This window comes from Schistocerca cancellata, chromosome 9 (genome assembly GCF_023864275.1).
Source record: "Schistocerca cancellata isolate TAMUIC-IGC-003103 chromosome 9, iqSchCanc2.1, whole genome shotgun sequence".
Lineage (NCBI taxonomy): Eukaryota > Metazoa > Arthropoda > Insecta > Orthoptera > Acrididae > Schistocerca > Schistocerca cancellata.
The window spans coordinates 155,711,876-155,738,508 of NC_064634.1; the positions used below are offsets into that span (position 1 = coordinate 155,711,876).

At 43.8% G+C, this 26,633-nt stretch overlaps 1 protein-coding gene across 1 annotated transcript in view; it reads left to right on the forward strand.

Annotated features, from left to right (window-relative positions):
• LOC126101252 (radial spoke head protein 3 homolog) overlaps nucleotides 1–26,633 on the forward strand; it is a 361,559-nt gene that overhangs the window by 114,924 nt on the left and 220,002 nt on the right. The window contains exon 3 of the mRNA XM_049911940.1: nucleotides 4,853–4,937. Within this exon, the coding sequence (XP_049767897.1) occupies nucleotides 4,853–4,937 (85 nt within the window). The remainder of the gene's footprint in view (nucleotides 1–4,852; nucleotides 4,938–26,633) is intronic.

The following is a 26,633-nucleotide window of genomic DNA, read 5'->3' on the forward strand; positions in this document are numbered from 1 at the left end:
CCATTTTTTTGCATTATCATACCAGTGTTGAAGCCTGGCAAGAACCCACTGGAAGTGGACTGCTACCACCCCATTAGCTTCAACAACGATCTGTGCAAGTTGCTAGAATGTATGGTGAGCCAGAGGTTGAATTGGCTACTTGAGTCTTGGGGCCACTCTGCCACCAGTAATCTGGTCTGCCTGGAGTCTGACATCTGCATAACATTTGCCCGCCATCAGCATCTGGTTGCTGTCTTTTTTGACATGCAGAAGGCAACATGGCGACATCACATCTTCACCACGATTCATGGGTGGGGTCTTAGGCGCCTGCTCCCGATTTTTATTCAAAATTTTCTGTCGCTTTGTTCCTTCTGCATGCAGGTTGGTTCCTCCCGAGTCCAGGAGAATGGGGTCTCGCAAGGCTTTGTCTTGAGTGTTTGCCTGTTTTTAGTTGCTATCAATGGGCTAGCTGCAGCTGTGGAAACGTCCTTATTGGCTTCTTTGAATGCTGATGACTTTTGCCTGTACTGTAGCTCCACTGGCATTGCGGTTGCTGAATGGCAACTACAGGACGCCATCCACAGGGTGCAGTCTTGGGCCATCATGCATGGCTTCCAGTTCTTGGCTGCCAAGTCTCATGTATTTCTGCCGGCATCGCACTGTTGACCCTGAGTCGTAACTTTATCCTGATGGCGAACCTCTTGCCGTGGTGGAGATGCATCGGTTTTTGGGCTTGATTTTTGATAACCAGTTCACTTGGCTCCCTCATATTTGGTATCCGGCGCCAACGACTACTGCCTGCTTATGCTGCACATGTTTATAGCTTGCCTGGGCATCCCAATTACCATCTCCTGTTCCCCAACTCGGTCGTCCATCTTCCCGAATGGTGGCCCCAGTCAGGGTGTACGATCGCGTTTCGCGTCCAGGCTCTTCTCTCTGGGCTTGAGTTTCTCCCTCTCCCACCTCTTTTCCGGGCCCATTTACGTAAACCCCCGTGGTGTGTGCCCCACCCATGCCTTCGGCTGGATTTGGCACAGGGCCCGAAGGACTCAGTCCCTCCTAAGGCCCTCCGCCGCCGCTTTCTTTCCATTCTTGCCGCGTTTCACGGCTCTGATGTGGTCCATACCGACGGTTCAATGGTTGTAGGTCGAGTTGGTTGTGCTAATACTCTTGGGGATCATTCTGAACAATGCTCATTGTCGGCTGGCTGCAGTGATTCCACTGCAGAGCTGGTAGCCATCTCTCACGCCCTAGAGTATATCCGCTCCTGCTCAGGTGAGTCCTTTGTCATCTGTAGTGACTCCCTGAGCGGTTTATGAGCTATCGACCAGTGTTTTCCTCGCTCTCATCTGTTGATGGCTATCCAGCAGTCCATGCATACTCTTGCCCGTTGCAGCTGCTCCATGGTTTTTGTGTGGACGCCGGGTCATGTCGACGTCCCAGGTAATGAACGTGTTGACAGGCTGGTCAAACAGGCTATCAGTGAACCGGCCCTGGAGATTGGCCTTTCGGAAAGTGATCTCCAGTCAGTATTGCAGCAGAAAGTCCTTGGTACCTGGGGTGAAGAATGGCGCAACCTACCTTCACCCAACGAACTTTGGGTTATCAAGAAGACTACAGGTGTGTGGCGCTCCTTCATGCGAACCTCTCTCAAGGACTCAGTTGTTCTCTGCCGGTTACGCACTGGCCCCACCTGGCTGACGCACGGTCATTAATTGCTCCGCGAGGATCGGCCTCTATGTCGCTGTGGATCAGCATTGACAGTGGTCCACATCTTGTTGGACTGTCCGCTTTTAACTGCGCTCAGACAGATGTTTGCGCTGCCTGATACGCTCCCTGCACTTTTAATAGATGACGCTGCTATGGTAGGCTTAGTTTTGAGTTTTATTCGCGCAGGGGGATTTTATCGCTCGATCTGAGGGTTTGTGTCTTTTTTTGTGTTGAGTCTGACCTTTGGCCTACGATTTTAGATTGGGGTTTTTAGTGTCTCTCTTAGTGGTTGGCCTTTTTTTTAACCATGGTCGGCCAACCACTGTAACACTCTGTGTGTTTTTAATTCCTCTTTTCTGGTCTTTCTCTATGTCTTTCTTGTTCTGTGTCGCCCCTTGTCGTCTGCGTTGCTCGATTTTTCTTCTTCTTTGTGGGTGTTTCATGGTCGGGGAAAAAGGGACCGATAGCTTTGTAGTCTGGTCTCTTCAACCCCCACAAACCAACCAACCAGAAAAAAATGTGTTGCATTACTTACTGAACGCCCCTTGTACTACGGGGGACTTTTATCTGGACTTAAATGTTGCTTGTAGTAGTAGTAGTAGTAGTAGTAGTAGAAGTAGTCGTAGACACCTAGACATCTGTCAACTATATGAATATTGTTAAAGACCTCCTGCATTCCTTCATGCTGGATGCCTTCACCAAAGACGATGGCATCTCTCAGTAGGATAACTGTCCGTGCCACAATCATACTAGAATAGTTTGAGTTGCATGACAGTCATCTGACGTTGACATCTTGGTCACCAAATTCGCCCACTCTGAACCCGATGGAACACGTCTGGCTCTTCATCGGGCAAAGCTCCACACTCATATACCACGGCCCCGTTATTTGCGGGAATTATATGATCTGTGCGTAGACTTGTGGTACAGCATATTTTCAGAAACCAACCAAGGACCTGTTGAATGCATACCACGCTGAATTACTAATGTATTGCCTTTCAAGGTTGGACCCACCCTTTATTAAGCAGGTGCTCGTAATGTATTGACTCCTCAATGCATATTTATGGTGGATGTTTAGTATATTCCACTTTGAATGGCCACGAGGCCGGAAGTACTCATGTTGATATAACAGACTAGTTTAAACTCGAATATAGCAGTTGAGGTGGAAGAGAAATGAATGAATTCTTTTGAAAGAGGTGTGGAGGCTGTAGGAACTAGTACAGGATAACTAAACGAGTCTAATGTTACGAACAACGTCACTCGCCGAAAAACACACACATCTTTCGTACAGATAGCGAAGCAATGAGACGCTGCTATCGCTGTCCGAATGAAAACGTCCTGCCTTGCACTTGAGTTCTTGGTCGTTTCCCTAAGTCATTTACGGTGAATTCTATTACTCTTCCTTTGAAAATGTCATACCCAATTCCAGTTCCACTATTTCTTTAAGTAGAGCTTTTATTCCATATAATTTACGTTAACTCCTAATACCCACTCATCACTCCCCCTTTGTTTTTACTTCAACGGTGTGAAAAGATTTAAAACAGCTGATTGCCTACAAATTGTTCATATTAAAACAATTAATAAATACCGCGCTTCTTTCCTAACAGCCGTCAGGAGCATTTTCTTTGATGTTTCGGCAGACATTTTCAGTTCGTTTTTTGCGACTCCAAGTGTCGTCAGGAAACATCGATTTGTTTCCAGTTACAAACAAAATTATTTTTAAAAGCGAAATTTTACGTTCCCATTCATTAGAGCCGTACCAGATTAATCAAGTGGAATATTCGTTTTATCGATGTGTGTTAACAGGAATGTTAAAACACGAAGAATAACCGCTAAACAAGCGCTGCTGCATGGCGGTAGTACTAAGAGGGGGATTTATTGTTGTTCTGTTAATATGGTTCAAATGGCTCTGAGCACTATGGGACTTAACTTCTAAGGTCATCAGTCCCCTAGAACTTAGAACTACTTAAACCTAACTAACCTAAGGACATCACACACATCCATGCCCGAGGCAGGATTCGAACCTGCGACCGTAGCGGCCGCGCGGTTCCAGACTGTAGCGCCTTTAACCGCTTGGCCACCACGGCCGGCTGTTCTGTTAATACACGTCTATAAAACGAATATCGCATTAGACTAATTTGGGACCACTCTATCGAATGAGAACGTAAAAGTCCACTTTAAAAATCATTTTGTAATGGAAAACAAACCTGCGCTTTCCGTCGACTATAGGCGTCGCATGAAGAACGTCATGAGCTTGTTTGTTTGGGATAATTCCAGCTGCATATTGCAAAAACTAAACTGTAAATATCTGCGGAAATAACAGAAAAAATGCGCCTGACGCCCTGTGTAGGCCTGTAATAGACCAAGAAAATATGTTAGTATCGTTATTTTTTCGAATATGGTATTGATTTGTTTACTCTTTGGCTTGGACGCCGATTGTACGTGCTTGGCGTTTGGAATACCGGTCGTATTTATGCTTGTGTGCATATCTGTATTCGAGAATTCTGCCCGAAGATGAGTAACGGAGTAATACCCGAAACTGCAGTCACAATAAAACAAAATTTGAAAGCAACAAAGAAAAACGTCCATATTAAAATACTTAGCGTAAATAACACACAATATACAGTGTTTTAGTTGCGGTCTTACGATGACTGATGCAGAAATTATGTACTTCCAGAGTCTAGCAAACAGGCTGTTGGAAGGCTGTCTGTCAGTATGGTTCATTCATGTCGAAGAAACCACAGAGACATCTGCGGCTGTGAAAATCCGTTTGAACCTTCAGCATGTTACCGGCAATTTTAAAAATGATTTTCCTTCTTTGCTTGGATGTATTTCTAATTATTATAGTAGGTTCGATTTTGATTATTTTTTCAATGCGAAAGATATGCCAGGTCTTGAGAGGCTTATGTTTAAAACTTGGTAGACAACTGCGTCATTTTTTGTAATGCTTAATTAAAACTTAGTTTGTCTATTTACAGATTCTCATCTTCCAGTTTTGTCCAATTTTTCCCAGTACAACATTAATTTGTATTATTGCAACTCAATCTGTCGATTCCTGAGTGCTCTATTACAGTGTGGTGAAGCAATGACGTGTGACTTTTTGTTTGTGGCGAAGGAGATTTATCGTTTCTGTTCTCAAAGAGATCGAAATTCTTCTTTGTTACAGGCAAGATGCCGGCCCTCCGTACGCCAACATCATGTACGACCGCCGCGTCGTACGTGGAAGCACATTTGCCCAGCACCCTATCCCGGTAAGTGGAACGTAGGTTACCGTCAGCTGTCAAGTAGCCACGAACACAGAACCAGTGCCACACGAATACTCTGTGACGTATGGCTTTGTGTGACTGTATTATTCTGTAATTGCGTCTCCTTCCTGCTGTAATATCCCACCTCTTGAGTTTTCTCTCAAATTAAAACATCCTAGCTCACCCAATACAACTTACCAACTTGCATGGTTTCGTAAGCAGTCTATTGAACACCATATAATATTTCAAAGTGTTGGGTATCAAAACGATAAACAACATGAATTACGTATAAAAAATTACTTATCTTGATTTTTGTACTTGTTGTGGTGGACATCGAATCTTATAATGTTTTCTGTTCTTATGGACGGGTTTATGTTGCTTCAAATACTGATGTTGTTACTAAGTTTTAATTTTTAAAATATACCGATAGTTACACACTCTATATTTTATCCATTTTCAATTCACATTGAGAACTTGCGCCGAGTATCTAACTAAATCATTTCCTATAACCTTAATATCAAAGACCAAATCAGGTCTACAATAGCTGGCACCTAAATATGTCAAGCAACGATATGTGCACTGTGGTCTAAAACTATATATTTTTAGCATTTGTATGCACTTTACGAACTGTTCCTTTTACAAGAAAGAAAGTGATTTTGCATTTGAACAAGGAATTGCAAGCAGCTTGAGAAAGTTGCGAACTTATATCTAAAAAAGAACTATTTTGACTACGTTTATCGCCACGATAGATCCTTCCTCCTACAATTTATGCTGAATTGTTAATAAAATATTTTAACAAATTTCATAGAAATTTCCTTCGTGAAACAGCAAATACGTGATTTTCAATAGATTAACTAACGCATTTAAAGTTAATTACAACTTTTACAATTTTAGCTACAGCATTTCAACATAAATACGTTGACAGGAACGAAAATATCTTCTGAGCTTCGTTATAAAATATTACAAATAAACAGCATAAAATGAATTTGATTCAATCATCATAAATTATGTACAGTTTGCATCTTTCGTCACTAAATACTCTGCCCGACAACAAAGTGAAACACCCAGAAGAAATGGTCGGATGTCAATCTAACTTCGTGCGCAACACGCATCGGCGGTTCCATATATGATAATAGTAGCAATTATTTGACAGAGTGCGGGTTTCGTTTGCTGCCACGCGTGGTACGGTATACTGGGTGTTTTTTTTTCCACCGTGAACAAACTTTAGGGAGTGATGCATGAGTGGATACAGAACAAAAAAGGTCTAATGAAATTCTGTCCGGAAATGCATTGTTTCCATGCTAGAGACGTTTTTTTAATCATACTTTGTTACAGAGACTGCGGTCTAATGCGGGCTGTGTCATGCAGCCACAGTAACAGTATGCATGGTTTCCTCGTAGAGGCTGGTACTGCTCCTAATGCGTCATGCCCGAGCGGCCTCTCCTGCCGTAATAATTGGTAACGTTGGTCCGATTCACTTCTCTTGCTGACTCACCTTGTAGTGGATGTGATCCGTATTCGAATCGAGAGCTCGCTGGCATGGTGTTTAATTACGGTAAGGGAAAGGCAACAGCGTGCAGAGATGTATCAGCTCGCCCTATTTGCCCAAAAAATTCACAGTGCCGTAGACACTGGCGAGCAGATTGATGCCGTATTCCTGGACTTCAGGAAGGCATTTGATACGGTTCCGCACTTACGTTTAATGAAAAAAATACGAGCTTACGGAATATCGGACCAGGTTTGTGATTGGATTCAGGATTTCCTAGAAGAAAGAACACAACATGTCATTCTTAACGGTTCAAAATCTGCAGATGTAGAGGTAATTTCGGGAGTACCGCAAGGAAGCGTGATAGGACCTTTATTGTTTACAATATACATAAATGACTTAGTTGACAACATCGGTAGCTCCGTGAGGCTATTTGCAGATGACACGGTTGTCTACAAGAAAGTAGCAACATCAGAAGACTCGTACGTACTCCAGGAAGACCTGCAGAGGATTAATGCATGGTGCGACAGCTGGCAGCTTTCCCTAAACGTAGATAAATGTAATATAATGCGCATACATAGGGGCAGAAATCCATTCCAGTACGATTATGCCATAGGTGGTAAATCATTGGAAGCGGTAACGACCGTAAAATACTTAGGAGTTACTATCCGGAGCGATCTGAAGTGGAATGATCACATAAAACAAATAGTGGGAAAAGCAGGCGCCAGGTTGAGATTCATAGGAAGAATTCTAAGAAAATGTGACTCATCGACGAAAGAAGTAGCTTACAAAACGCTTGTTCGTCCGATTCTTGAGTATTGCTCATCAGTATGGGACCCTTACCAGGTTGGATTAATAGAAGAGATAGACATGATCCAGCGAAAAGCAGCGCGATTCGTCATGGGGACATTTAGTCAGCGCGAGAGCGTTACGGAGATGCTGAACAAGCTCCAGTGGCGGACACTTCAAGAAAGGCGTTACGCAATACGGAGAGGTTTATTATCGAAATTACGAGAGAGCACATTCCGGGAAGAGATGGGCAACATATTACTACCGCCCACATATATCTCGCGTAATGATCACAACGAAAAGATCCGAGAAATTAGAGCAAATACGGAGACTTACAAGCAGTCGTTCTTCCCACGCACAATTCGTGAATGGAACAGGGAAGGGGGGATCAGATAGTGGTACAATAAGTACCCTCCGTCACACACCGTAAGGTGGCTCGCGGAGTATAGATGTAGATGTAGATGTAGATCAGGAGACCTATCCCCACCGATAACAACCACAGCATTCACTGTTTGCAACAGTGTTTCTCCGTTTGATTGAGACAGGGTCGTTTCAGCAAGCAGGAAATCATGAAGGACGTACCCGAAACATTCCGGCACCAGACTTGGAGCAAAATTTGATTAACACTATGGAAGACGACCGCCGTATCAGTACCAGGCAGTTGGTCCGCCAGTACAGAGTAAGCCAGACGACCGTGTGGAACATTCTACATGACAACTGTTACTACCCTTATCACTTATAGAGTGTGCAAGGCTTACCAGCGACAGACTTTCCAAATCGGGAGCAGTTTTGTCGTCACTGGTTTCTTCACCAGGCAACCACGATTCCGGGAATTGTGTCCTGCATCCTGTTCACAAATGAGGCCCCCTCTACACGGAATGGTATCTTCAACTTTGATAACAGTCATCTGTGGGATAGTATGCGGAACCTCCATCATATGATGACAACCAGTCGTCAGCATTGGTACAGCTGGAATGTGTGGGCCGTCATAATTGGCGACCGTATTTTGGGACCATTCTTCCTTCCACGTCGCCCAATAGGCCGGAACTATCGGCGTTTCTTGCGGGTGACTTTGGCTCCTCTGCTGAAAGAAGTGCCATTGATGATTCGAAGGGTTATGTTGCTGCTACATGATGGTGCTCCAGCCCACTTCGCCGTTAACGTCCGGACACATCACAATCGTGCCTGCCCTGCTCGGTGGATCGGATGAGGGGCCCCAGTTGCATGGCCTGCTCGTTCACCGTATCTCAGCCATTGCGATTTCTGGTTATGGGGCCCGTCTGAAAAGTATAGTGTACGCAGAGCCCATTCCAGATGTGGAGACACTGGAGCAACGTATTCATGCTGCCATTGACACTGTTAGGATGGAGCCTGGCCGATGTTAACTTGTGAGACAGAACATGCTACGGCGCGTACACGCATGCGTTGAGGCACATGGAAACCATTTTCAACACATACCGTAACTGTGGCTGCGTACTGCAGCACGTATTAGACCGCAGTCTCTGTAACGATGTACGGTTAAATAAATGCTTCTATTACGAAAACGATGCATTTCCGAACAGAAGTTCATCAGACTTTTTCGTTCCGTATCCTCTCATCGATCAGACCGTAGAATTTGTACACGGTGGAAAAAATCTTCCTGTATAAGGGACGTGATCAGCGACAGGTGAGGGATCACTGGGAGCACACGGGGATGCCGCGTACTCGTGTGAGACAACGTTATCAGATCTGACACCGTTTAAAAGGGATACCAAGCACATCGGAATCGCTTCACACTTGCATCTACTATCTAAGAACAAGTAACGGACTCACTGCAACGTTGTGTGTCTCGCCGCAGCATTCGTCGGAGGCTAGCAACAACTGGACTAGAGAAATACTGCTTTGCGTAGACAGCCGTTAACACCACAATACAAACGGCTGCGTTTGAATTGGTGCCGTGGTTCTGTGCCGTCCGTTGTCATCACCGTTACATGTTTTTTTATTCCTTGTAGGTTTTTATCGTCGTGGAAAAAGGCACCGATGGCCTTTGTAGTCTGGTCCCTTCAATCCCCGCAAACCAACCAACCAACCAACCAACCAACTGAGAGGCAGGCACTACCGATGAATGGTGTCGCATTGTGTTCAACGATGAATCGCGGTTTTGGAGCACCCACGACGACCATCGTCGGCGAGCGTGTCGTTGACCTGGGGAGAGGTCCCTTTCTTCCAGTATTTTGGAAAAGTGCAGTGATGTTACTCTTAGTGTCATGGTGTTGGGCGTCATTGGGTATCATTTGAAGCCATTATTGGTAATGGTTGAGGAAATTGTGACGACACAACGGAACGCCATGGACATCCTCTCTCCCCCCGTGTTATCAACATTTACATTTACATCTACAACTTCCTGATTACTAGGCAATTGACAGTTAAGTGCGTGGTAGGCTTCATCGAAACAGCTTTCATCTACATTTTCAAACAGCGCGCGCTAAAAACAAACATTTAGATATTTCCGTGCGAGCTCTGATTTCTGTTATTTTATCATGACGATCATTTCTCCCTCTGTAGGTAGGCACCAGCAAAATATTTTCACACTCTGAGGAGAAAACTGGTGACTGAAATTTCACGACAAGGTCCTGCCACAGCGAAAAACGCCTTTGCTTAAGTGAGTAGCACCCCCAATTCGCGTATCATATCCGTGTATCTCTCCCATATTTCGTGATAGTACAAAACGAGCTGCCCTTCCTTGAACTTTTACGAAGTCCTCCGTTAATGCTCTCTGATGCGGACACCATAAAGAACAGCGATGGTCCAGAACAGGGCGGACAAGCATAGTGTAAGCAAAAAATTGGCTCTGAGCACTATGGGACTTAACTTCTGAGCCGGCCGAAGTGGCCGTGCGGTTAAAGGCGCTGCAGTCTGGAACCGCAAGACCGCTACGGTCGCAGGTTCGAATCCTGCCTCGGGCATGGATGTTTGTGATGTCCTTAGGTTAGTTAGGTTTAACTAGTTCTAAGTTCTAGGGGACAATGACCTCAGCAGTTGAGTCCCATAGTGCTCAGAGCCATTTGAACCATTTTTGAACTTAACTTCTGAGGTCATCAGTCCCCTAGAACTTCGAACTAATTAAACCTAACTAACCTAAGGACGTCACACACATCCATGCCCGAGGCAGGATTCGAACCTGCGACCGTAGCGATCGCGCGGTTCCAGACTGTAGCGCCTAGAACCGCTCGGCCACTCAGGTCCGCATAGTGTAAGCAGTTCCGTTACTAAACCTGTTACATTTTCTACGTGTTCTGCCAATAAATCGCAATCTTTGGTTTCCTTTCCTCGCAACAGTATCTACGTGATGGTTTCAACTTAAATTGTTCGTGAAACTTTCCTGGCAGATTAAAACTATGTGCCGGAGCGAGACTCGAACTGGGGACATTTGCCTTTCGCGGGCAAGTGCTCAACCATCTGGAAGGTAGGACACGAGGTACTGGTGGAATCAAAGTTGTAAGGAGAGGTAGTAAGTCGTGCTTAGGTAGCTCAGATGGCAGAGCGCTTGCTCACGGAAGGCAAAGGTCCCGAGTTCGAGTTTCGGTCCGGCACACAGTTTTAATCTGCCAGGAAGTTTCATATCAGCGCACACTCCACTGTAGAGTGAAAATTTCATTCTAGAAACATCCCACAGACTGTGGCAAAGCCATGTCTCTGCAATATCCTTTCTTCCAGCAGCGCTAGCTCTGCGAGGTTCGCTGAAGAGCTTCTGTGAAGTTTGGAAAGTAGGAGACGAGGTACTGGCGGAAGTAAAGCTGTGGGGCGGAGCGTGAGTCGTGCTTGAGTAGCTCAGGTGGTAGAGCACTTGCCCGCGAAAGGCAAAGGTCCCGAGTTCGAGTCTCGGTCCGGCACACAGTTTTAATCTGCCAGGAAAGATTCACAACAGCGCACACTCCGCTGCATAGTGAAAATCTCATTCTGTAAATTGTTCCTAGTTGTAACCACTGAGCGTTTAGTTGAGTTTACAGCTTTCTATTTGTGTGTTTTATCGAGGAAACCTCATCCGAGGGTATCGTGGTGCCATTCTTCAACAAGACAATGCTCGTCGGCTCGTGTCATGTATCTCTGTGAACTGGCTGCGTGATCATAATGTACTCCCCTGGTCAGCAAGATCCCCAGATATGTCCTCGATAGAGCTTGTGTGGGACCAGCTCAAAGGTCAACTCTCTCGTAGTGCCAGTATCGAGGATATCACGGACAAGTTTCGTCTGTTATGGGCCAGCTCATCTCAGGAGAGAATAGAAAAACTTTATAACAACTTTCCCAAACGAATCAGTGCATGTGCCCAGGCCAGGGGGGGGGGGGGGGGGGAGGGGTGCACGTCACACAGATAAGTAGGCTCAGAGCGCCGCGTTCTTTGCAAGTTTGACTCGATTGTGTAATCACCGAAATAACATCACGTAGTCTCTCAACCCGTGAAGTTTCATTTCGTTTCCTCCTATCCTTCTGGGTGCTCCACATTTTGCCACTTTATGTCCACACACGGCATGACTACTAGTGACATATTCTTTTTTTCAACTTTCTCTTATTTCCGTGCAAAAAAAAAAAAGAGAAACAAGGGACTGACACATTTATCACATGTATACTTTTGCGTCATTACGTACTGTTTATGACTGATGGTTGGAGAATTATTTGATATGAAACTCACAGCCGCGGAAAAACTATTTAAACGATAATGATACGAATCAGAACAACAATGCGATGACTAACAAAACGTCACCATTTACTCAAGCGCGTCAGTCATGAAACTAGCTTTTACAGACATATTCGGATGGACAATGTACTGTTAGTTTACAGAAATGATATTTTAAACCAAAATGGTCTCTTTCGGCATTTTTCTCTTCTCCAAATGACTCCCCAGGTAAACGCTTGCAACCGTTTTATCATTATTAAATGGTTATAGCTTTTTATATATTTATTCTAATTGTTATTATTTAATTCTTAGTTACACATTTATAACGATTCATAAAATATTTTCAACAACTTGCAATGAAGCCACAACGGATAGCAAAACATTTTCGACAGTGTATACACTACTGGCCATTAAAATTGCTACACCAAGTAGAAATGCAGATGATAAACGGGTATTCATTGGAGAAATATATTATACGAGAACTGACATGTGATTACATTTTCACGCACTTTGGGTGCATAGATCCTGAGAAATCAGTACCCACCTCTGGCCGTAATAACGGGCTTGATACGCCTGGGCATTGAGTCAAACAGAGCTTGGATGGCGTGTACAGGTACAGCTGCCCATGCAGCTTCAACACGATACCACAGTTAATCAAGAGTAGTGACTGGCGTATTGTGGCCAGCCTGTTGCTCGACCACCATTGACCAGACGTTTTCAATTGGTGATAGATCCGGAGAATGTGCTGGCCAGGGCAGCAGTCGAACATTTTCTGTATCCAGAAAGGCTCGGACAGGACCTGCAACATGCGGTCGTGCATTATCCTGCTGAAATGTAGGGTTTCGCAGGGATCGAATGAAGGGTAGAGCCATGGGTCGTAAAGCGTCCGAAATGTAACGTCCGCTGTTCAAAGTGCCGTCAGTGCGAAGAAAAGGTGACCGAGACGTGTAACCGATGGTACCCCATACCATCACCCCGGGTGATACGCCAGTATGACGAATACACGCTTGCAATTTGTGTTCACCGCGATGTCGCCAAACACGGATACGACTATCTTCAAGCTGTAAACAGAACCCGGATTCATCCGAAAAAATGACGTTTTGCCATTCGTGCACCCAGGTTCGTCGTTGAGTAGACCATCGCAGGCGCTCCTGTGTGTGATGCAGCGTCAAGGGTAACCGAAGCCATAGTCTCCGAGCTGGTAGTCCATGCTGCTCCAAACGTCGTCGAACTGTTCGTGCAGATGGTTGTTATCTTTCAAACGTCCCCATCTGATGACTCAGGGATCGAGACGTGGCTGCACGATCCGTTACAGCCATGCGGATAAGATGCCTGTCATCTCGACTGCTAGTGATACGAGGCCGTTGGGATCCAGCACGGCGTTCCGTATTACCCTCCTGAACCCACAGATTCCATATTCTGCTAACAGTCATTGGATCTCGACCAACGCGAGCAGCAATGTCGCGATACGATAAACCGCAATCGTGATAGGCTACAATCTGACTTTTCCCAAAGTCGGAAACGTGATGGTACGCAATTCTGCTCCTTACACGAGGCATCACTGCAACGTTTCACAGGGCAACGGTCAACTGCTGCTTGTGTATGAGAAATCGGTTGGAAACTTTCCTCATGTCAGCATGTTGTAGGCGTCGCCACCGGCGCCAACCTTGTGTGAATGCTCTGAAAAGCTAATCATTTGCATATCGCAGCATCTCCTTCTACATCTACATCTACATCTACATCCATACTGCGCAAGCCACCTGACGGTGTGTGGCGGAGGGTACCTTGAGTACCTCTATCGGTTCTCCCTTCTATTCGAGTCTCGTATTGTTCGTGGAAAGAAGGATTGTCGGTATGCCTCTGTGTGGGCTCTAATCTCTCTGATTTTATCCCCATGGTCTCTTCGCGAGATATACGTAGGAGGGAGCAATATACTGCTTGATTCTTCGGTGAAGGTATGTTCTCGAAACTTTGACAAAAGCCCGTACCGAGCTACTGAGCGTCTCTCCTGCAGAGTCTTCCACTGGAGTTTATCTATCATCTCCGTAACGCTTTCGCGATTACTAAATGATCCTGTAACGAAGTGCGCTGCTCTCCGTTGGATCTCATCTATATCTTCTATCAACCCTATCTGGTACGGATCCCACACTGCTGAGCAGTATTCAAGCAGTGGGCGAACAAGCGTACTGTAACCTACTTCCTTTGTTTTCGGATTGCATTTCCTTAGGATTCTTCCAATGAATCTCAGTCTGGCATCTGCTTTACCGACGATCAACATTATATGATCATTCCATTTTAAATCACTCCTAATGCGTACTCCCAGATAATTTATGGTATTAACTGCTTCCAGTTGCTGACCTGCTATTTTGTAGCTAAATAATAAAGGATCTATCTTTCTGTGTATTCGCAGCACATTACACTTGTCTACATTGAGATTCAATTGCCATTCCCTGCACCATGCGTCAATTCGCTGCAGATACTCCTGCATTTCAGTACAATTTTCCATTGTTACAACCTCTCGATACACCACAGCATCATCTGCAAAAAGCCTCAGTGAACTTCCGATGTCATCCACCAGGTCATTTATGTATATTGTAAATAGCAACGGTCCTATGACACTCCCCTGCGGCACACCTGAAATCACTCTTACTTCGGAAGACTTCTCTCCATTGAGAATGACATGCAGCATCCAGTTATCTAGGAACTCCTCAATCCAATCACACAATTGGTCTGATAGTCCATATGTTCTTACTTTGTTCATTAAACGACTGTGAGGAACTGTATCGAACGCCTTGCGGAAGTCAAGAAACACGGCATCTACCTGGGAACCCGTGTCTACGGCCATCTGAGTCTCGTGGACGAATAGCGCGAGCTGGGTTTCACATGACCGTCTTTTTCGAAACCCATGCTGATTCCTACAGAGTAGATTTCTAGTCTCCAGAAAAGTCATTATACTCGAACACAATACGTGTTCCAAAATTCTACAACTGATCGACGTTAGAGATATAGGTCTTTAGTTCTGCACATCTGTTCGACGTCCCTTCTTGAAAACGAGGATGACCTGTGCCCTTTTCCAATCCTTTGGAACACTACGCTCTTCTAGAGACCTACGGTACACCGCTGCAAGAAGGGGGGCAGGTTCATTCGCGTACTCTATGTAAAATTGAACTGGTGTCCCATCAGGTCCAGAGGCCTTTCCTCTTTTGAGCGATTTTAATTGTTTCTCTATCCCCCTGTCGTCTATTTCGATATTTACCATTTTGTCATCTGTGCGACAATCTAGAGAAGGAACTACAGTGCAATCTTCCTCTGTGAAACAACTTTGGAAAAAGACATTTAGTATTTCGGCCTTTAGTCTGTCATCCTCTGTTTCAGTACCATTTTGGTCACAGAGTGTCTGGACATTTTGTTTTGATCCACCTACCGCTTTGACATAAGACCAAAATTTCTTAGGATTTTCTGCCAAGTCAGTACATAGAACTTTACTTTCGAATTCATTGAACGCCTATCGCATAGCGCCTGTCGGTTAAATTTCGCGTCTGTAGCACGTCATTTTCGTGGTGTAGCTATTTTAATGGCCAGTAGTGTACAAATTTTACGGGACGTCCAGCAACACATGATACCATTGCATTGCTTAAGTTGGCGTGACTGTAGGTCGATTGTCCTTCGACCATCGTTGATTATTATGGCTGTCTTTGTCCCCAACTGTCAATAGAAGCACGTAACTATTAGTATTTAAGAGGTGACAGCATTCAAATAGCGTAGCATCTTGCGAGTGCTGCATTATCTGCAGGTTAAAAAAGTACAAACATTCTGCATGTAATGTTCGCCCTACATGTATTCCCGAACATCGAGGAGTGCAGAAGGGAGTACGTAGTGTGGTGTTGGCAATGTGCTGCTGTTTCCTACGCATCTTGTTGACCTCCTACCTGAGATTGTGTGTTCTTAGTAATTGGTTAACAGCTTTCAATCGAAATGCATTTGAAGAAAAAAAAAAGAAAAGAAAAACGACACTCCGAATGCATTGTATCGGAACCTACCAGTAGCATTATTCAGCAGAAAGATGAGCACTGCGATGGAAATAACAGCAAACGTATTTATATGCCCCTATTTTGCTTTAGAAGAAAGGTATGGCCTTTCAAACAGTGTGTGATAAAATAAAGTTATCTGATACAATCGTAGTAGCTGGCACTGATAAAACTGCCGCGAAGAACATTCAGTGGCGAATGCCTTGGCAGAGTTTCTTAGAAATCAGTGTTCCCACAGCTTAGTCGTTCGGTGTTAAAAGGATAAAATGTCGAAACAGAAACTATGTCTTATTATCGAAAAATAAAAATCGAATGCCTTCAACATATTTTATTTAGGAAAAATTTGGAAAAGAGTGTGTGTCTGCAGGAAACTTTTTTCTTCAAACGACCGTTTTTGCTGATTCTAATGACGCTGATCTTTTTACTTAGTCATCCAGTATCGGAGGAAAGAGAAAGTGATTTCGTTCGTTATACTGGTTGGAAATCATGAGCTTTGTCCCTTAGTGGTCAATATAAACATAACTTCTTGTTGTTTCATGTGGCAGCTGTGGTGCAAAGTCAGCAGGTCACAATACCCTGCGTTTTGTGTATCAGTATATTTAGTCCAGTTTATACATAATTCGTGCTCAATGTGAACAAAGGTCTCAAAAAAGTGGCATCGAGAGTGGCACAGTGACGTATCGCTACTTAAAGTAACTAGCATGGTGGTAAACGGCAGTAGCTCTCTGTAGCTGTTCAAAGACGTCGTCGTTGCACACAGGAACCCAATGTCATAGGGAAATTGTTTCGAAATACAAGGAGACCTACGAGTGATCAGCGATTTGTACAAAGCCTGGCAGCCGACACACTATGAAACAAAATTTAAGTTAATCCACGTCTGTATGCGAAGAGTCACGGTACTGAGTGCAGTATCACAGAGCAGTCCCATGTTTCAGAGATTTAATGTGAGCAATCGTATTTATTCAGGAAGATTTAAATTGGTAGCGGCCAAATAAATCTTTTGGAAAGACTAGTGTCAAGCTGAGATCTGTCGGCAAATTACTAACGTCTTGTACTTTATCCACATATGAATATTTAATTTCCTGTGAGAGAGAAGCGTGTGGGTAAAAGCTGAAGAGGAAGACCACGGCATGAATACACTAAGTAGATTAAAGGGGATATAGACTCAGTAGTTTCGCAGAGCTAAAGAGACTTTCACGGGATAGACTAGAACAAAAAGCTTCATCAAAACAATATTCGAACTAAAGACTACAGCATACGAGGCCCACTAACGCCCTTGGAAGATGGTAGCGATTTCTACTTCGATCGCAGTGGGGTTATAGTTAAGTAAAAGATTGCAATATCATTGAGTGCTGATCTGTCAACGACATAGACTCAGTTTACGGGTCAATATTTAACTAACAGCACGTGATATTTAACTAACAACACATGATATAAAATTGCCGTGACAGTTTTGAAAAATATTACAGAACCCTGAAAAGAGTACAACTACGTCGCCTGGTGAGGGAAGAGACGTGTGTATAACACGGTGACCACTGCACAATGCGCCGGTAGTATATCGAAGGAGAATTCAGGAGCTAGTAAAATCAAACACAGGGAACTTCGTTGACCTTACCTAAGCAAAAAAAATTACATTGTACAATTACTGATGCCTCATTAAATCCCACAGAGAAACTGACCTTTTTTGTTAGTCATCAGCAACGTTTGTATCTCACGTATTTGAGTATACTAATACTCAATTAGATCTCAGGACTTCTAAATATTCAGAGTGTGTTAATGTCAAGGTAATACGGAGGAACACATTTAGGTATACTTGGTAGATATCGCCAATCGAGTGTAAAGGTCCCATGGAGAAATTTGCATTAATATTAGGCAGTCTTGACGTACGCCATATAGTATGGAGTCGTAGGAAGGCTGTCATATTGAGGAAAGTGATAGTAAAAAAAAAGTTCAAATGTGTGGGAACTCTTACGGGACTTAACTGCTAAGGTCATCAGTCCCTAAGCTTACACACAACCTAAATTATCCTAAGGACAAACACATACACCCATGCCCGAGGGAGGACTCGAACCTCCGCCGGGACCAGCCGCACAGTCCAGTGATAGTAGAATCATTACAATATGGAACTGTGGTATTATTAAATAATGGTCTGCTAGAGTAATACAAAAAATTGCAGTAAGACAATCATTTACAGCTATAAGCAAGGCGACCTCGTCAGTCGGTATAGAAGCCAGCTGGGAAGTAACTGCGGAAACTTTAGATGCGGATCACATATCCTTGCCTATTTCCCTCGAAGCACCTATAATTCCGGACACATTAATAGTAATTCCATCACGGAGATGGAATACTAGAAGATAAACTGCCTGAAGTTTCAAAAGGAAATGACCGAGAGGATGGACAACCGGCAGACAACGGGTGTCACGGAGGGGGACAGCGGATACCTAACAAACTGTATAAACGACGCGCACAAAACTCTGTTCGTCACCTTAAACCTTTTGGCCAACCAATAAGAATGTGTCCATGGTGGTGAGGCGAAGAATTTAAAAGTCGTTCGACGTAAAGAAGGCTTTCGGCTATATAACAGGATTTTTACCGATGGAAATAAAAGTACTCGCATTAGCAGCGGAACGTTGCAGGGTTGTTCCTGAAACACCATTAAGAGTTTGAAGAATGGAATTGGGTTGCCGGAATCAGAAGAAAAAGGATGGAAGTGTATGTTAGATGGTATGGGACCAGAGCTTCTAACTGCAAAATTCCGTTCTCCTTCCATTTATAATTACCGACATTCGGCTGTGCATTGTAGCTTAATAGACGATCGTACTGTGAACGTTTATTTTCGTAAGACAAAAGAACTACTGATATGTTTTTTCATCACATTAAACAACTGAAAAAATGTTCTTTTATCAGAAACATCACCGTTTTCAGATATGAGGAGAGCTGATGCATTGCAGTTATTGAGGCTGTGCACCCACGGGAAGCAGCGGTCTGCGATCCGTTAGAAGAGTGACTCACAAAGAATCGAGCGGTTCTTTCCCTTCTTTGTGCTCCTTCTTGCTACGACAGAACTGCCAAGTCTTTACAGAATTTTCGGGTTGCCGCACTGCAATGTAGTAGGGGCAAGAATTCTTTTGTAACGCTGTTGTGTAATGTGTTATCGAGGTGGAAGGATACTATCCCTTACCAAGATAGAATACATTATCTAAATGGATTAGGTTGTATGACAAGCCATCCACTAGAGTTCCTAGAATGATGTAACCGGAGAAAATGGATCACTGGCTGGGGAATGGGACATTTTCTAATTTCGGGAAATGGGACACGTAGATGCTATACCGGTGATGTAATACTAGTTAGGAATTGGAAAAGTGATCTTCCAGTTCGTTGTTTAGGTCAGCCATTTACTTAATTGATGGGAGGGGGCGTGTAATGGCAAACTAAGCACATGCAGCACCATTCTAAACACACCTTCCATCTCACAGAGAGAACGAAAGCGGCAGGTGTGCAAAGTTTCTCACATCCATACGGTTAAACGAGATATATACAAACAGTGCTGCCTGAATAGCACTGTAACTTACGCCAGTACTATTGCAGTACAGTAGGGCGGTATTATATGTCTGTGCAAAATCGGAAAGTGCAATGTGCCTCTGTGTTCCATATTTTACGTCGTTGGATTACCCGCATATAATCGAGTTCACTAACGGATAAATACTCTGAACGGGCATAAGGAAAGTCAAGATAAAGGTAGTGTAAGACTGCAGATAGACTGCTATGTGGAGGCGGACGGCATCTGTTTTTTATCTTGTGCCTCTCTCATGAGGCGTATGAACGAGCGTGGCTGTTATCCACGTCCGACTCGCGTTAATCACGCAACCGGTGCGGAACTAGTTGCATACTCTGCATTTCATTTGCTTGCCGCGAGCAATTTGTCCCACAGAAGCGATAGTGCTTGGCGGTCTGTGGGAAGGCCATCGAGGCAGCGTCACGTGCAACGAAGAATGTGCGCTTGTCACGGAAAGGAAATTGTTTCCCCTCATCTAGTCGGTGACTATAATGATACGCTACAAATGAAAAAAAAATACGAACAAAAGAGCCAGAGTCGACACGTGTGTATTCAGATAAGGGAACAAGTATCCTTTGACCCAGAACGGAATACATAAGTTCACCTACGTAGGAGACGTCGTCCAGTTGGAAAACTTCTTAGTAGACTATGCCGCCAGGAAAGAAGAGTAAAGTGATTCCAGATTTACGGCACAGCCTTTAAACTCTGACACAATCTTTAAAAATTTTCAATTTAAATTAGTGGCCGTTTTTCTTTTATGGCCAAATATTTTTGTAGTTCTTATAATTACAAACTATTTCCAGAAGGCTGTCGTGATTTTCCCGTTGGTGAAATTGGTTTACTATCCATATCAATGCGACCCGATACTTAATTTTCGCCTACTGAGAGCTCGTTGATTGTAAGAAACTGTTCCTTACATAGCGTAATAACGAGTTACCCATCTCTCCCGGTTACATATTTATCTCAGTCTTAAGTTTCAAAATTACGAAGCAACAGTTTTATAATTTTGCTATATATGCCTCTGTGTGTATACTGCACAAATTACTTTCGAATGTAGCGATGGGTTTGCCTGTATTATTATTTATTAATTTATCGTATGGCGTACATCACAATCGTTATATATTCTTCACATTTGTTAATTACAGATTGACATCAAGACATTTAATGTAATCAATTGCCTCCTCTGTTGCAACGAGGAAATCCCTAAAGGTTCCATTATAGGCTTGAACCAGGCATTCTTCCATTACGTGTCGGACTGTTTGTTTTTCAGCGCCGCAGTCGCAATTTGGTGTTGGTATCGTCCCCCACTTGTACAGGGCGTGAGCACATCTTCCGTGGCCAGTACGTCTGCGGCTTAGAGTTGTCCACACTTTGCGTGACTGGTTCAAGCCAGTCGATTTCTCAGCAAAATTTTGCATTTTGGTGGGCAGTGTTGTTGCCAGTGTTGTTTCCACAGGTCAGGGGTGTTGGCAAAGGGGGGCGAGCTATGGGGGCTATAGCCCCCCCCCCCCAATGGAATATCATATTACACTGGATAAAATTACTTCAGAAATCAGCGAATATATTACTCCAACAGATTCAATCATTTTTTTAATAATTATGTAGCAGTATAGGCTGCAACGTGTTTCAAACACATTTTACCAAAAGAATAACAGCGGCAGATAGCTTACTATCTAAACCAATAAATATTATTTAACTTAAATTGGGTGTCTTATTATTCATTAATATACATTGGATGTATATTAATGTACGAGTACCACTTACAATAATCAAGAAAGCTAAATTTGCCGGGTATGCCTACCAACACTTAAATTGCTGACCCCAGACAAAAACTTCGAAATCGCCGGACATCTGGGTCAAATCGTATTATTTTCCCGGGCACACACATTCTGTAGACACGTTTTTACCCTGAACTCCAAAACAGTTACCAAAAACTACTTTAAGCAACACCAAATTTTACCAGTTCGTCGGAGGAGACCCCAGGACCACAACTCTCCTTTTGTTAAGAGATATTCCATTCCCCAACCCCCCACCCACCATGACATTAGTCCACCACCCTCCCCTTGACCGACTTCTAGAATCTCCCCTGCCACAGAGTGTCGACATGAAAGTTGGACTTCGTCATCTCTTTAGCAAAGGGTGATGCTGGTCTTCTCGATTTAAGTCTTCTGCGCTCAAAGGCAGCTATGTCGCTGTGCATGGGCAGCTGTGGGTTATTAGTTATCTTGTTGAACTTACTGAGAAGAACGTTTTCTCGCCGCATTCCTGGAGGTGGTATGTGGCTCAGGGTTGGCAGCCGTACGTGAGCGTAGATTTTATTCGGGCTGTTAATCCACACAGGATCGCAGTATTCTGCCACCGAGTAGACAAGCCCAACTGCTGATGTGCGGAGAGTGCTTGCTGTGTAGCCCAAGCGGTGCCGCACAGTTTATAGATGATGTCGTTTCTTGTCCTCATTTTATCTGCAGCCTTTGTCAGGAGCTCCTTGTAAGAGAGCGTCCTGTGCAATATGATTCCTAGGTATTTGGGGTAGTTGTTATGACTAAGGCGTTTCCCTTCAAAGATGACATTAAGCTCTCTTCTTGCTGAGTGGTTGCAAAAGCGGAAGCATGATACTTCAATCTTAGTCGGGTTTGGCTGCAGTCTCCATTTGCGGAAACAGCCACTCAGCAGCTTCAAATCGGAGCTGAAGGTGTCTTCAGTAGCCTCGAAAGATTCATGTTTCGCAGCAATAGCCCAATCGTCTTTATAGCCAAACGTCCTAGATTGTGTGTTTGGGGTGTCACGAGTACGAAGATTGAAGAACAATGGAGGAAGGACTGAGCCTTGTGGTAGCCCATTAATGAGAATTTTGGTAGAGCTCGTTTGTTTTCCAACAATCACATGAAAAGCTCTCCCGGCAAGCATGTTATCGACGAGTCTGATCATATTGCTGCATGGGTTTATTTGTATGAGTTTGTACAGCAAGCCTTGTTTCCAGTGTCCGCTCAGGTCTATGAATGCAACTGATGGTTTTTCTTTTTCTGGTAGCCTGCCTCTATATAGCTTGTCAGGGAAAGTACTCGATCAGTGCAGCTTCTATTAAGTGGAATCCTGATTGTTCGTCTGGCATTGGTTCCAGTATTTTTGGGCTCAGTCTGCTATACAGGAGTCTCTCGAGCAGCTTGTATATGACACTGAGCAATGCGATTGGCCTATAACTCTTATTTTATTTTTATATTTTATATAATATATATTATTTTTATATTATATTTTATATTATTACGAGGCGTGTTTTTTAAATAAGTACCATTTTTAAATTAAAAAAAGACATGCTAAGATATCTCAATAATTTTATTTTTACATGAAAGCCTGTACCGTAATCTACTTTTCTACATAATTTCCGTCAGTATTGAGGCACTTATCATAACGTTGTAGCAGTTTTTGAATACCCTCCTCATAGAAGTCTGCCGCTTGAATTGTTAACCATTACATCACCACTGTTTTGACTTCGTCATCGTCTTGAAGACGCTGACCGCCCAGGTGTTTCTTCAAGTGCAGGAACAGATAGTAGTCACTGGGCGCAAGATCGGGGCTGTACGGAGGATGATCTAGAGTTTCCTATCGAAAAGATGTGATGAGATCTTTGGTATGATTCGCCACATGCGTACGGGCACTGTCTTGCAGCAAAACGATGTCCTTGCTCAACTCCCATGGACTGTTGCTTTGATTCTGGTGTGACGTAGGCCACCCATGTTTCATCGCCCATAACAATTTGGCTTAAGAAATCGTCACCGTCGTTGTGGTACCGCTCAAGGAAAGTCAATGCACTGTCTAAACGTTTGGTTTTGTGCACATCCGTCAACATTTTCGGTACCCAACGTGCCCACAATTTTCGGTAATTCAAGGGCTCGGTACCAATTCCATACAAAACACTAATAGAAACATTAGGAAAGCCATCCCGCAAGGAGGAAATCGTAAAGTGTCTGTTTTCTCTTACCTTATTGTCCACTTCCTGCACCAAACTTTCATTAACGACCGAAGGACGCCCACTCTGTTGTCCATCATGCACATTCGTGCCGCCATCTTTAAATGCTCTCACCCACTTTCTTACCATTCCACCACTCATAATGTTTTCTCTGTAAAGTGCACAGATCTCACGATGCATATCGATCGCTTTTAGGCCTTTAGCACTAAGAAATCTTATAACAGCCCGTACTTCACAGTCGGCAGGACTCACGATTATCGGAGGCATCTTAAACACTCAGTACAATACGTAAACAAGGAAGAATCAGACTGTAATGGCGTCAGTGCATAGATTAAGGTACAGGTTTTCATGTAGAAATAAAATTCTTGAGATATCTTAGCACATCTTTTTTTAATCTCAAAACGGTGCTTACTTAAAAAACACGCCTCGTATTATAATTTTACTGGTCTGTTCGCGAATGGTATGTTGGCAGAACATTGGTCGGTTAGCCTCTGAATGAGGTACAGTTTCGTCGATTTTCCTACAAGGTCAAGTCACGAGCTATATGTGGGAGTAAGTAATATTTCGCCTGAGTCTTCTTGGAATGTTCACTGTATCCCTTACAGCGTCTTCCATCACTCTGCGACCCTCTCGAGCTCTCTAAACGATCCCATAAGGAGACACGAAGCTCTTCTCGTAAGCGTCCGGAACTGACGAGCAAGAATTGAAAGGAGTAGGATCAATATAATTTTTTTTATAAATCTTCCCATCAACGTACAGAGTGTCCATAATTAAAATATTGCAGTGCCTGTATTGTCAACAAGAACGATGCAGTGTTTCTATGGACAGGCAGCGAATTTTAATTTTAACATATCCTGTCCTTATTGGAATTACATAATATGTATACGAGTGCAGGTTGTGACGCAGGGACGACGAGTTATGGAAATTTGGGTCTCACCGTGAGTCGTACACGGACAGTCAGAGCGGTTAAGCTAACCGCTTATCCGGGTTCGAGTCCTGGTCCAGCATAAATTTTCACTCCCTTATACAGCTATGGTCGTTCTTATCCCAAATGCGAATACATTTAATGCTATTTACCCATAGTGCTGTGAGCGTCTTAACTTAATTAGAGTTCGCTACAAAAGAACTGCAATATGACGGTTGTGATTTGAGCTGCACATTACACCATCCGTAATGGACTGGACAAGTTCGGCAGTCAACAATTTTGGCGCTGTTAGCTAGGTAAGTACATCCACCGTGGCAAAACCCAAATTCTGCAATTCCGCATATTGACGTCTCCATGTAGATGGAAATGGACTTCGTCTGTCCACAGAATATTTGATGGCCATTCATCGACCACTCCCATGCGACCAAGAAATTACAGATCTAAAGTTTGCTTGCTGGCATGTCAGTAGGAAGAAACTCGTGGACATGGATGACTGTACGGATAGCAACACAAGATGTTTCATGTTTCATGTTTTATGCACCGATGTCACAGGCATATCCAACGTTCGGGCAGTTCCCCGCGCACTCCATGTTTGTAAACCAACGCTCTATACTCCTGCAGTGCTGTGGTCACATCATGGAGGGATTGTTTTCCTTCCTCTGCCACGTTACACTTGAAAAGAATCTGCCTTTTTCGAATTTTGTAATCATTTTCTCCAAACTGTTAGCGGACGGCGGACCAACGCTTTTTTCATACCCTGAGTGTCCAGGACTTCTGCAGGGGGCTGCCCATGCATGGTCACCGTCCTTGTAAGAAAGCTTTGCGACATCGTGTGACCCTCCAAGGACTCAGTCATGTGGGGCGTCTCGGATGCAAACAGCCGTGTGCCGTGCGTCTGTAGGTGCGCATATTATGACGCTTACAGCGCCGTCTGTTGGTCATATTTTCGTTTTTTCCATAACGTTTCCCCCTGCGTCAATAATATGCTGTTCAAATTTGACGTCATTATGACCAGTGGTTCACTTCCTACAGCGTTTTGAAACTGGAACTTTAATCATAGACACCCTGTATATGGTGTCTACCTTTCTTAAAACTACTCAAGAGAAAAATTTCGTTTTTCCTTCTCATTTTTCATTTTCCACTCAACTGTCGCGCCTTCCATCAGAATATTACGAGGGTTGTTTTTTAAGTAAGGGCCGTTTTTATTTTTAAAAAAAGATACAAATACTTTTGTAAAAAAAACTTTTATTTTCTGATTCTACACACTTTTACCTATTTTTCTACATAGTTACTTGTTTATTTAAGCACTTGTCATACCGTACAACTAAGTTTTTAATTCCCTCTTCAAAGAATTCGGCCGCCTGCTCCGACAGCCAAGAGTTCACGGCCGCTTTCACTCCATCGTCGTCATTGAAGCGCTGCCCGCCAAGATGGTATTTCAGGTACCGGAAAAGGTGAAAATCGCTAGGCGTAAGGTCGGGGCTATATGGTGCATGGTCCAAAACTTCCCAGCCAAAAGAATCAATTAAATCCCGAGTCTTTTGAGAGGTGTGAGACCTAGCGTTATCGTGCAGGAGCAAAACTCCTTTCGTCAGCATGCCGCGCCTTTTGTTTTGAATTGCTCTGCGGAGCTTCTTTAGAGTTGCACAGTAGGCATCTGAGTTGATTGTCGTTTCTCGTAGCATAAAGTCCACTAACAAAACACCGCGCCGGTCCCAGAACACAGTTGCCATAATCTTGCGCTTTGACAGCGTCTGTTTTGCTTTGACCTTGACGGGTGAGGTTGTGTCGCCATTCCATCGATTGTCGCTTGCTTTCGGGAGTGATATGGGATACCCATGTTTCATCTCCAGTGACAATTTGACTCAGCATGTCATCCCCTTCTTCCTCGTAACGAATCAAAAAGTCCAACGAAGTGGCAAATCTCTTCCCTTTGTGGTCCTCTGTGAAGAGTCTGGGTACCCACCGAGAACACAGTTTCTTAAAGTTTAAATTTTCAGACACAATTTTGTACAAAACTGATCTTGAAACTTGTGGAAATTCCAAAGAAATAGTGGAAATTGTGAATATTCTGTCCTCACGAATCTTTGTTTCGACTGCAGCCACCAAATCATCAGTGATCACTGAGGGCCGGCCTGAGCGTTCTTCGTCATGGACGTTTTGACGGCCATTTTTAAACTCTCTAACCCACTGACGCACTTTACCTTCACTCATTGCATTCAAGCCATAAACTTCTGTTAACTGACGATGAATTTCTGCAGCTGATAGGCTTCTCGCGGTCAAAAAACGTATCACTG